Source organism: Rhinichthys klamathensis, unplaced genomic scaffold (genome assembly GCF_029890125.1).
Source record: "Rhinichthys klamathensis goyatoka isolate OS25496 unplaced genomic scaffold, OSU_Roscu_1.1 h1tg000121l_1, whole genome shotgun sequence".
NCBI lineage: Eukaryota > Metazoa > Chordata > Actinopteri > Cypriniformes > Leuciscidae > Rhinichthys > Rhinichthys klamathensis.
In genome coordinates this window covers 750,275-762,644 of record NW_026606658.1, presented here as the reverse complement: position 1 = coordinate 762,644, position 12,370 = coordinate 750,275, and the positions used below count along the sequence as shown (strand labels likewise).

The 12,370-nt window shown below is 36.7% G+C and overlaps 1 protein-coding gene across 3 annotated transcripts; it reads left to right on the top strand.

Annotated features, from left to right (window-relative positions):
• The first annotated feature begins 148 nt into the window (after positions 1-148).
• Positions 149-11,899, top strand: tmem184ba (transmembrane protein 184ba). 3 transcript variants are annotated; one of them, XM_056255424.1, is made up of 10 exons: positions 150-522; positions 2,443-2,664; positions 2,745-2,910; positions 6,665-6,755; positions 6,926-7,001; positions 7,090-7,181; positions 7,284-7,453; positions 8,253-8,447; positions 10,674-10,700; positions 10,875-11,899. In XM_056255424.1, the coding sequence occupies exons 1-10, from the start codon at positions 514-516 to the stop codon at positions 11,102-11,104; spliced, it is 1,278 nt and encodes a 425-aa protein (XP_056111399.1). In that variant the 5' UTR covers positions 150-513; the 3' UTR covers positions 11,105-11,899. The 3 variants fall into 3 exon arrangements, with proteins under 3 accessions (XP_056111400.1, XP_056111399.1, XP_056111401.1); XM_056255425.1 differs by lacking the exon at positions 10,674-10,700 and having other exon boundaries at positions 149-522; positions 10,857-11,899; XM_056255426.1 differs by lacking the exon at positions 10,674-10,700 and having other exon boundaries at positions 151-522; positions 10,875-11,898.
• Positions 11,900-12,370: the final 471 nt, after the last annotated feature.

Here is a 12,370-nt window from a genome sequence, read left to right as displayed (position 1 = left end):
AACGGTTGAAGAAGGTGTTCAGTATTACACAATTCTTTAAAATGCATTATTTCTTGTAAATTGGGTTAGTCTTACACGTGACTTTTATTTTGAAGTTTTGAAGCTATATCCAATTACAAAAAAAAAAAAAGAAAAGAAAAAAAGCTGCCTATTGTAGCAGACTTCACAGACGCTTTCCACTTTTATCCCCGTTAAACTAATCCGCAAGAGATTTTATTCAACGGCAAGGGGAGCTCGAAAAGGAGGAATTACCTTTCAACGCAGTTCAACTAGGATTGTGTATAAAATCCTTTAGAATAGTCGTGAAATACACAGTAAACGGCTCAAAGACGCGGCGAAGTACTACATGGGAACAAATATAAAAGAGCGGAGCGCAGATTTCCCAGCTGAGATAAACGGCGCTGGAATATAAACATGGATGACGGGCAGCAACGATGGCTTTGAGGAATTAAGGCCGAATCGCTTCTCGTTCTCTTTCCTTTGTGCACGCCGAATGCTTTTAAATCTGAGTTTATGTTATTGGTAAGTTGCTCTTGTTTCTCTAGTATGTAGATAGCCTACTTTGTTGTTTTTTCATACTATATTTTTTCGGACGAACTTCCAACTAATAAACTAAATTGATGCTGCTCTTCCAAATAAGGTCAATGTGTAACACGAAAAGTGAATGGTGAAAGCATTAAACATATGATTTAAAGTCCACCCAAAAACAAATAACATATCTGTCATTTAGTTATCGTCAAGTTAATTTCAAACCCGTATGACTTTCTTTCTTTCTCACCAGTCACTGTTGACGGTCATTGTATCATTTTTCCTATTCAATGTACATGACTCAGAGTGTCAGAACATATTTTGTGTTCTGCTGAAGAAAGAACGTTATAAAGGTACTTATGACAAAAACTAAGTATCTGATAAAAAAAGTCTCCTAGCGTAAACGATGAAGGTGGCCAAATTTTACTATGTGAGAAATACATTAAGTTGTAGACAAATGAACATTGTTTAATAATTTCTCATTCTTCATGCTCTCTAAATATAACCATTGAATCCTCCATTTATTTTAATTTTTTGTTAGTTGTCATGTAAATTGTCAGTGGTGTGACTATCATCCATGTCTGAACACAGACACGCTTCTTAATTTTTGTTTCATCAAGTATTTTATAAGTTAAGGTCCAGAAATGAAGGATAACACATGTGCAACTGATCTTTATACAGTGGTAATCAATGTAAACTTTTTTGTTCTCCAATTTCCTAGATCATTTCATGACCTTTTTCAATAAAGTCGGCATGAAATTTACCCTGAATTCCATGCATGTTTCATTAAAAAAATAAAATAAGACCTTGTAATTTTGAATCAAAGTATCATAACCAGGGGTGTAACTATATATTGTGTCACAAAATATCGCAATACAAAAATGCAACAATATGTATCCTGGATAGTGACAATATCTATTGTGTATAGTTCACACAAAATAAACTTGACTGTGTGTCAAGTTTTCAGAGTTTTAGACTCAGTACTACATTAAACTGCTATATAATGTTCAATATAATATATAATAATGCAATGGGTGAATATTTGTAGCTCCTGATAATGACAAATGTCTTGTTACCAGTAAAAAGTGGCCTATACATTATTTTAAATATATAGTCAGTGACAGAGTGCAAGCATATTCGTCTAAAATAATTCTGTATTTTCAGCTTCAGAATCATGAATATTTTTATTCTAGTGTCACTATTGCCCTGTGCATTGGGTTATCAGCACCAAGTCCAAGCCTATTCATTTACACCCACAATGTAACACCAAATTTAGCATTTTAATCAACAGTTCATTTTTTGTTAACCTTTTATCTTATGTCTTGGAGTATCGCAATAATATCGTATCGTGAGTTCAGTATTGTGATATGTATCGAATCGTGACATGAGGGTATCGTTACACCCCTAATCATAACTCAATTTTCCATTGAAATGACTGACTTCTCTCTGGTGACATATGCCAGACTTGTCCAATCATTTCGTCCACTTAAACCCCGGCCCTTTCTTACAATTGACTGCAAGCTCGCATTCAGATCTGCCTCCATCCAATCAATAACTGATTTATGACCACATCCTTGCATTACAATTTTTTTCTTTTTCGATAATCTGTTTTACTCGCATGTACTTCACAAAACGAAAGAAAATATCTGTCTCTACTCACATTTCATATAGCTATAGCTCTGGCTGATTTTAGTTTAATTTCTTTGCTTGTCCACATTATTACAGAGAAACGATTCATGATTACATCATACTGTTTCACACTCCTTTTTCATTTCCTCTTATTAACTTTCATGGCATTTTAAAAACAACCAAAAATTGTACATCACATTTCTACGTTAGACCCTCTCATTCAGCATCTTTGATCCCCAGGTTGCCATATTACTGATTAGCATCCTAATCTCTCTAACGCCGCAGATTTTGAGACGTGACGTGCCCTTGTCTGATCACTTTGGGGAGGAAGTTAACAGGATGGCTCCAGGCTCGCTAGCCACAATGGCCCCTGCTGGGCCCAACATCTCCTGGTTCCCAGAGGCTCCTCTGCTCACTCCAGAGCAGCCCATATTCCTCATGACCACGACGGCCCAGGCAGTGTCAGGCTTCTTTGTGTGGACAGCACTTCTTATCACTTGCCACCAGGTAAACATCCCCTCATCCAGCTAGGCTTGAGAATATAAACTCAATCAGTGCATTTCATTTTTGTTTGTCATTTTGTACAGATCTACATGCATCTGCGATACTACAGCTCTCCCAAGGAGCAGAGGCACATAGTGCGCATCCTTTTCATCGTACCCATATACGCCTTCGACTCCTGGCTCAGCCTTCTCTTCTTTACCAACGACCAGTACTATGTTTACTTCGACACTGTCAGGGATTGCTATGAGGGTAGGCTTTTTTCCTCTTTCAGCTGTCTTTGTATGTGGAGCTTTAAACACGACACCTTTGCAGCCTATTTTATAGCCGACTCCTGCTAGAGCAGCTCTCTGGATCTGAGGTCAGCTGGGATTTCTAGAAGCGATTGTTGCATAGAAACCGTGTTTATCGCGCATCAGTGGAGCGGATGCACATGGATGAACTAATAAACCAGGTGTTCGTTTGACACCAGACCAATACAGTGCAGGGTTATTAGTGTTAACTAAAACCATATAAAAACATTTTCATTTTATAAATATATATATAAACTTATCTTAGTTCAGTTAGATACCATGGCAACATTTCTCATTTTCATTTTAGTTGAAATACTAAAATAATTAAAACTAAATAAACTAAAACTTAATAGCAACTATATAGACATGTTTTAAAAAATCCAAAACTAATAAAAAATGACAGAAACACAGCACAGTTATTGAAACTAACTAAAATTAAAATAAAAACAGCACATATAAAAATAAAATTGAATTAAAAATATTAACAAAAACTATAATGCTATCTCAGTGATACTAAAATAACACTGGTAAAGTGCCATAGCAATATTCACATTGTGCTTTTAAGTGATACTTAATTTTGGTTCTGGCTTGGTTGTAAATAGCAAGTGGTATAATTTGATTTACAGATATATATTTGGATAGGCTTAATTGGGTGTGAGACTGTTCCAAATGTTATGTGGGGCAATTAAAGTGGGAGGGAGAGATTAGTGAGCTCTTGTTCACACTAACTAGACCTTCAGCTGCACCGCTGTCGGTTTCTCGACTCCGCAGCAGCAAAACACTGAAGAGCAGCTGTGGCTGCAGGGTCCGTGTGCTATATATAGAGCTGAGATCCAACCTCCACTGTCACTGTCACATGCAGAGATTTACACATACCCTGCCCCACAGAGCAAGGGAAGAGGGCAAATTAACACCCTCTGGGGATGCTGTGAATATTGGCACAGTTCAGTCGCTTCATAAGCTGGAGCGCAGTTCTTGAATTTATCTATTCGAGTCGCACATGCACGTTTCATACCGTTTTGCTTGATTTAATTGAGTGCAACAGGTTCTGGACATAAAAAATCCCATTCATTTTAGAAACATTATAGAAACGTTTCATGATATGACTTTTGTGATTCCAACTTAAATTTTTTACGTTTAAAAAAAACACACATACAAATGGAAAGAAATTAATACCATTATTTACTTTTTTTCAGACCACAAAAGGAGAAAAAAAAGCCCTGCGCTTGCATATATATATATATATATATATATATATATATATATATATATATATAATGGCAGTGAATAGTGACCAAAATCAAGCTTTTAAAATATATTTATTGGCATTTGTTTGAACATTAAAGCAAAAAAATGTTAAGAGTTCTGGAACAAAACTAGAACATAAATAAAATATTCATTTTCATTCATCACAGTTCACTGATTTTCGCTATGTAATTTTACCTTTGCTACTTTATCAAAGTTATTAGTTGTTCTGCTGGACACATATATTTAACATATTCAATACATAAGAGGTGGGTAGTTCAATCATCCCAAACCATCTGATCCACTTGATTGCAATAGTGTAAAAAGGCAATACAAGTCTTTAGGTTTCCCTTTAACTACAATGTCAGCTTTTCGGAGGCAAGACTGCTGGTCTTTTCTTTAACCCATTGACTAGGCAAGGGTCTTTGGGTCTCTTTCCATTTTAAAACAATAGCACGCTTGGCCTGTAGCAATTTAGCAAACTAAAATAGATTAGTTTTCGCTTTCTTTCATTCACAACCAAATTTACTGGGTATATATGAAATAAATATAATAAACACGCGCAGCCGTCCACTGAAGACCAAAGGCCAAGGTCAGGATGTTTGTTGAAAAATACATAAAATTTCGGTTTGTTTTTCACCAAACCCTATCGTATATGGAGCTAATAATATGACAAAATGATTTGAATTTGAATTGTGTAAATTTGAATTATTTGCAAGTGTAATCTAACAAAACTGAATTTTAAATAGTTCTGAATTTGATTTTTTTTGGAACGAATATTGAACATCTGAAATTTAACAAACTGAAAGGTTTTTATGGCTGAATTTTATAGACATGTATTTTCAAACAGCTAGTTTTTGTGTTCTGAATTCAAATACTGCAAAATTTCAGTTTAAAAAAATACGGATTCAAGTTTTCAAGATGAAGAAATTCGGAACGTCAAATTCAGTTTTCTAAAATTCAATGTCAAAAATTCAATGTCAAAAATTCAGGTCTTACAGAAAGTAGGTCACAGGGAAGAGTAGATGATCTCGGAAAAGTCGAACAGAGCATTTTGGCCAATTAGGGACTGCAGAAGTTTTCCAGTGCGAATGTGGTGGTTCAAGAGGTTGCCGCTCTCTGACTCTGATCATGAGTCGAGAGGGTGTGCTATGGTGCTGTATCGTGAATACGACACGAACACAAAATCATTCATGTTTAACTTACCTCCGGGCGATCATGATCAGAGTCAGAGAGCGGCAACCTCTTGAACCACCACGTTCGCACTGGAAAACTTCTGCAGTCCCTAATTGGCCAAAATGCTCTGTTCGACTTTTCCGAGATCATCTACTCTTCCCTGTGACCTACTTTCTGTAAGACCTGAATTTTTGAGATTGAATTTTTGACATTGAATTTTAGAAAACTGAATTTGACGTTCCGAATTTCTTCATCTTGAAAACTTGAATCCGTATTTTTTTAAACTGAAATTTTGCAGTATTTGAATTCAGAACACAAAAACTAGCTGTTTGAAAATACATGTCTATAAAATTCAGCCATAAAAACCTTTCAGTTTGTTACATTTCAGATGTTCAATATTCGTTCCAAAAAAAATCAAATTCAGAACTATTTAAAATTCAGTTTTGTTAGATTACACTTGCAAATAATTCAAATTTACACAATTCAAATTCAAATCATTTTGTCATATTATTAGCTCCATAATCGTATACCCCCAGAACACTTGGAATATATGACACGTGTTGCATTGGATCAAATTTCTTTTTTTTTCTTTTTTCTTTTGGTCGCTATTCACTGCAATTTCAATGGCTTCAGAAAAAATTCTAAATGGTAAAAAAATAATAATAATAATATTTCACAATATTATTGTTTTTACTGTATTTTTGATCAAAGAAATGCAAGCTTGGTGAGCATAAGAGAAATCAAACAGAGCCCCAACGTATGAACGGTAGTGTACATTTTGGCTTCAAATCAAAGTTTGTAATAGTGTGATTCATCTCTGATCTGGTTGGTTTGATCCGTGCCTTAGAACTCTTATGGAGAAATTTAATGGGTAAAATACCAAGACTACTAAAAATGTATATAACTGTGGGTGTCCTATAATCTGGTGTAGAAAAGCACATGGTGTACTCAAGGGATGAAGGATGCTGGTATTTACAGTCTTTTTAGATTTTTTCGTGCCATGCCCAGACCATCACGAGGGATGTTTCGCCGTGCACCACTGTGCCATTGTTTGGCATAGCCTTTTGTTGGTGTTTGGTGAAACTCTGATGAGGGGATTTAGTCCGAAAGGTCCGCTGTGCTTGACTGCCAGTGCCGCAGTATGAGATTAAACTGCACAAGAAAGGTTCTTCTGATCATTTTAATCCACAACATTCCTAACTACCAAATTTGTTTGCTGTTTTTGTGAAATGAAAATACAACTGCAATTGTATTCCAATGCTAATTCAATCTATCTTTGAATTTTTTCGCAGCATTTGTGATCTATAATTTCTTGAGCCTTTGTTATGAATACCTTGGAGGAGAGAGCGCTATAATGGCCGAGATCAGAGGAAAACCCATTGAGTGAGTGTCATATTCCAGTTATTCTCATGTGAAAATGGTTTTTAGGAATGCATGCCTCAGGATCAATTCTCTTACTGGTGTATGATGAGACTCTGTAGGTGCATTTGTGCAACTTTAAGTTAAGTAATAGCTTCACATCTTAAATGAAACCTGTCTTTGTTTTGCTGCAGGTCCAGCTGTATATATGGAACATGTTGTCTTTGGGGCAAGACCTACTCCATTGGCTTCCTTAGATTCTGCAAACAGGTCTGATTATTAAATGCCTTTTGTAGTCCTTGCACCTTTTTATAAATTATCCAGGTATTTTGAGTAATTTGTTTGATTCTTTTCACAGGCCACTTTACAGTTCTGTGTGGTAAAACCCCTGATGGCCATGATTACAGTCATCCTACAGGCTTTTGGGAAGTATCGTGATGGAGACTTCAAGTATGTGCTTGTGATGTCTTCAAGTATGTGCTTGTGAAAACTGTAAAAGTTTTTGTAAGGAACTGAATTCTTGATTTTCGAATTGTATTTCTGATCCCACAGTGTCGCTAGCGGTTATCTGTATGTGACTATCATCTACAACATCTCCGTCAGCCTGTCCCTCTACGCCCTCTTCCTGTTCTACTTTTCCACCCGAGACCTCCTCAGTCCCTACAGGCCCATGCTCAAGTTCCTCATGGTCAAATCGGTCATCTTCCTCTCCTTCTGGCAAGGTCAGCAGATCTGCTGCTTAAGAAATATTCAACAAAAGGTCAAAATTGGCCCTATTTACTTAAAAACAAGTCTTATTGTCTACGTTATTTTAAAGAAAAAGAAAATCTGTCCAACCAATTATTGTTTTAGGCATCTGCAAGTTATGTCAGTTCTTTAGGGATACTATCAAGTCCGACCCTATATCTTTTATTTTTATTCATGTAATTTATTTTACAGAATATATAGTAAGTAGAGCTGTCGATTTAACGATTAATTTGGTGTGATTATTTATAGAATAAATAACGCATTAAAATGATTAATGCTTTTAACGCACCCTGGCCCGGCCCAGATCTGTACGTCATCTCGCATTGCATGCAGTTTAGTTATAAACATGATGCTGGGCAACGACTGACTCTGTGATGAAGCCTATTAGAATGCAGTTAAAATGCCACTAAAATAAAAAAATAAAAAACCCTGTATAGGTTTTTGTTTTATATTTATATCATATGATATAGTTTTTAAGAACATTCTTTTTATTCCCCCTAAATATCTGCACCATTGCAAATGTGATGATTTTATATAACAGTTTAATACACAAGAAGTTAATATAGTGCTACAATTTAGTAAAACAAGGGAACGAATAATATCGTGTGCACGATTTACTTAAAACGAGGAAACGAATTAGTAAAACGTGCTGATGTATTAGTAAGTCATGGGAATGAGTTGTTGCTTCGTCATCACAATATACATATTTTTTCCCGCATGTCATCTGTGGTGCTCTGTAAGTAAACTGGTCATGTGATCTTGCTGGTCTTTCAGGCATGCTGCTGGCCATCCTGGAGAAGTGTGGTGCGATTCCTAAGATCAGCTCTCCTGAGGTTTCTGTCGGCGAGGGAACTGTTGCGGCTGGATACCAGAACTTCATTATTTGCATTGAGATGTTCTTTGCAGCATTGGCCTTGCGACATGCGTTCACATACAAAGTCTACATGGACAAAAGACTGGATTCCCTTGGTGAGCTTTAGACCTTTGCTTCTTTGTTAATGAACGAATGGTGTATGTTTTTTCCCCTCTCCAATATATGTAAAACGCTTATTGTTTAAAAGAAGGTTAAATACAGAATTTATTTCTGAATAATATTAGTATTCATATAATTATTAATATAATAATACAAGTTTAAAAAAAAAATCTTACCCCAAACTTTTCAACAGTAGAATATACACTCACCGGCCACTTTATTAGGTACCCCATGCTAGTAACGGGTTGGACCCCCTTTTGCCTTCAGAACTGCCTCAATTCTTCGTGGCATAGATTCAACAAGGTGCTGGAAGCATTCCTCAGGGAGTTTGGTCCATATTGACATGATGGCATCACACAGTTGCCGCAGATTTGTCGGCTGCACATCCATGATGCGAATCTCCCGTTCCACCACATCCCAAAGATGCTCTATTGGGTTGAGATCTGGTGACTGTGGAGGCCATTTTAGTACAGTGAACTCATTGTCATGTTCAAGAAACCAATTTGAAATGATTAGAGCTTTGTGACATGGTGGAAGTAGCCATCAGAGGATGGGTACATGGTGGCCATAAAGGGATGGACATGGTCAGAAACAATGCTCAGGTAGGCCGTGGCATTTAAACGATGCCCAATTGGCACTAAGGGGCCTAAAGTGTGCCAGGAAAACATCCCCCACACCATTACACCACCACCACCAGCCTGCACAGTGGTAACAAGGCATGATGGTTCCATGTTCTCATTCTGTTTACGCCAAATTCTGACTCTAACATCTGAATGTCTCAACAGAAATCGAGACTCATCAGACCAGGCAACATTTTTCCAGTCTTCAACTGTTCAATTTTGGTGAGCTCTTGCAAATTGTAGCCTCTTTTTCCTATTTGTAGTGGAGATGAGTGGTACCCGGTGGAGTCTTCTGCTGTTGTAGCCCATCCGCCTCAAGGTTGTGCGTGTTGTGGCTTCACAAATGCTTTGCTGCATACCTCGGTTGTAACGAGTGGTTATTTCAGTCACTGTTGCCCTTCTATCAGCTCGAACCAGTCTGGCCATTCTCCTCTGACCTCTGGCATCAACAAGGCATTTCCGCCCACAGAACTGCTGCTCACTGGATGTTTTTTCTTTTTCGGACCATTCTCTGTAAACCCTAGAGATGGTTGTGCGTGAAAATCCCAGTAGATTAGCAGTTTCTGAAATACTCAGACCAGCCCTTCTGGCACCAACAATCATGCCACGTTCAAAGTCACTCAAATCAACTTTCTTCCCCATACTGATGCTCGGTTTGAACTGCAGGAGATTGTCTTGACCATGTCTACATGCCTAAATGCACTGAGTTGCCGCCATGTGATTGGCTGCTTAGAAATTAAGTGTTAACGAGCAGTTGGACAGGTGTACCTAATAAAGTGGCCGGTGAGTGTATATATATATATATAATGCTGTCAAATCGGTTAATTGCATCTAACATAAAAAGTTTGTGTTTATATAATAGGTGTGAATATATATTTATATATATATATATATATATATATTATTATATATTATTATATTTATATATATATATATATATATATGTCTGTGTGTGTGCATCTGTGTGTGTATATATATATATATATATATATATATATATATACTGTATATATACACCCACACACACATATATATATATATACACACACAGATGCACACACAGACATATATATATATATATATATATATATATATATATATATATATATATATATATATATATATATATATATATATATATATATATATATATATATATATATATATAAAAAATATAATATTAATATATATACACACACATATATTATATAAACACAGATGTTTTACATTTTATGTTAGATGCGATTAATCGATTTGACAGCACTAACACATATATACATATAACACATATATGATTCCAGAATGTTTTATTGAAATTAAGAAAAGTCATTCTCTCTTAAAATTTTGTCAATGATAATGGCTTGGATCTCATGACTTTTCTCTTTTCCTCTTCTGCTTTTATGTAAATCATCATTTATTCCTCAATCCATCCATTAATATGGCTGATCTGTTACTTCAATGCTTCATTTTTTTATATTTTATTTTTGCGCATCTACCTTTCATATTCTCTTAATTTTATTTTGGTCATCCCATGCAACACATCCAACCTTCCACCCATTTCCGTCCTTTCTCTATTTCTCATTTTCATGCTGCACTCTAAAGGCCCTGTTCCTACATATGGACAGTACGGTAGGCTACAGTTCTTGATCTTAACGCCCATCTCCTCTCTATTTGATAGTACAGGGACAGTGAAATCTTAAAGGGATAGTTCGTCCAAAAAAGAAAAGTCATTCTTGTGTTTTTCCTCTTTCTCTTCTCTCATGCCGCCGTCAACCTTTAATTAAGTTCTCCGTCCTTCTCAAGGTCGCTGTGCCCCCATGAAGAGCATCTCCAGCAGCTTGAAGGAGACCATGAATCCTGGAGATATGGTTCAGGATGCAATCCACAATTTCTCCCCAGCCTACCAACAGTACACCCAGCAATCCACCCTGGAGCAGGGAGTCACCGCACCGCCCATATCCCGTAATCACAGCTGCTTGAGCGCCCGGGACAATGAGAAAACCCTGCTGCTTAGCTCTGATGATGAGTTTTAACTCACTTCCCATCGTCCCGAACGAAGGTACTCCGTAAGGGACTGTTTACTGCTGTGGTAGTGTAATGATGAGGTTAAGATAACGTAGGGACAGGTTATTAAAGGACCATCTTAAGCAAGTAGAGACATTCTAGTGCAGTAGAATATGAAATTAAGCTGCTTACTCTTAGTCGTTAAAACAGACTTCAATGATGCGCTTTTGTCCGATGTTGTTTATACAAAGACTTAAATAATACATTCATCTATACGTTTGCATTTTTGGCCAAATTTTTAAATCCTACATGGTCTGACTTTTCAGCGTTTGAATTGATGTATTTTTTTAAGCTTCTAGTTTTGCATCGTGGATGTTTGCACATCCCAGCATATTTATAAAGAGCAGTGTATTGGAGGGTTGTTCGGTAGGAATGTTTCCGTTTGTGATTTACAAGTTCAAGTGCAACTTTGCTTCCCTTTCGTCAGTGTTTATAGCTCTCCCAGTGATTTAAAGGGCAAGTACAGCTGTGAGTGAGAGAGCACAGTGACAGTAAAGGCAGTACCAGCTGTTTAAACACACCGTTGTTGTTGTTTTGACGGATGATTTAAGGGACAGGGAGAGGTTGATGGTCCACGATAAGATTACAGATTAATGCAGTCTGGATTATATGGCTGTAATTGAAGCATTACTTGTCTGGTGCAGATTAGCACAAGCTTTTGTGAAAGTGTGACATGGCTGAAAAACATCTTTCTAGGTTAGATGAGCGGTTTAAAAATAGATTTAGGTTAAGCTTCTTAATGTATGCTAGATTTCTACAGAGAAGGCAGTTAAGTTGAAAGCAGTCAACTATCCCTTTAAAGGGGTAGTTCACCCAAAAATGAAAATTCTGTCATTATTTACTTCCTGTCAAGTTGTTCTAAACCTGTATGAGTTTCTTTCTTCTGTAGAACACAAAAGAAGATATTTTGAAGAATGTTGGTAACCAGACAGTTGACATCACCCATTGACATCCATAGTAGGGAAAAAATACAATGGGTGCCGTCAACTGTCTGGTTACCAACATTCTTCAAAATACCTTCTATTGTGTTCTACAGAAGAAAGAAACTCATACAGGTTTTGAACAACTTGAGGGTGAGTAAATTATGTCAAAATTTTCATTTTTGGGTGAACTATCCCTTTAATAGGAGTTTTTTCCTAGATATCCCACTAGAGGGAGGCATTTCTCACAGTTCATACCCTTTATCTTTATGGGACACGCCTGTTATTTCTGACCCTTTGAGAGCCACACCAAAG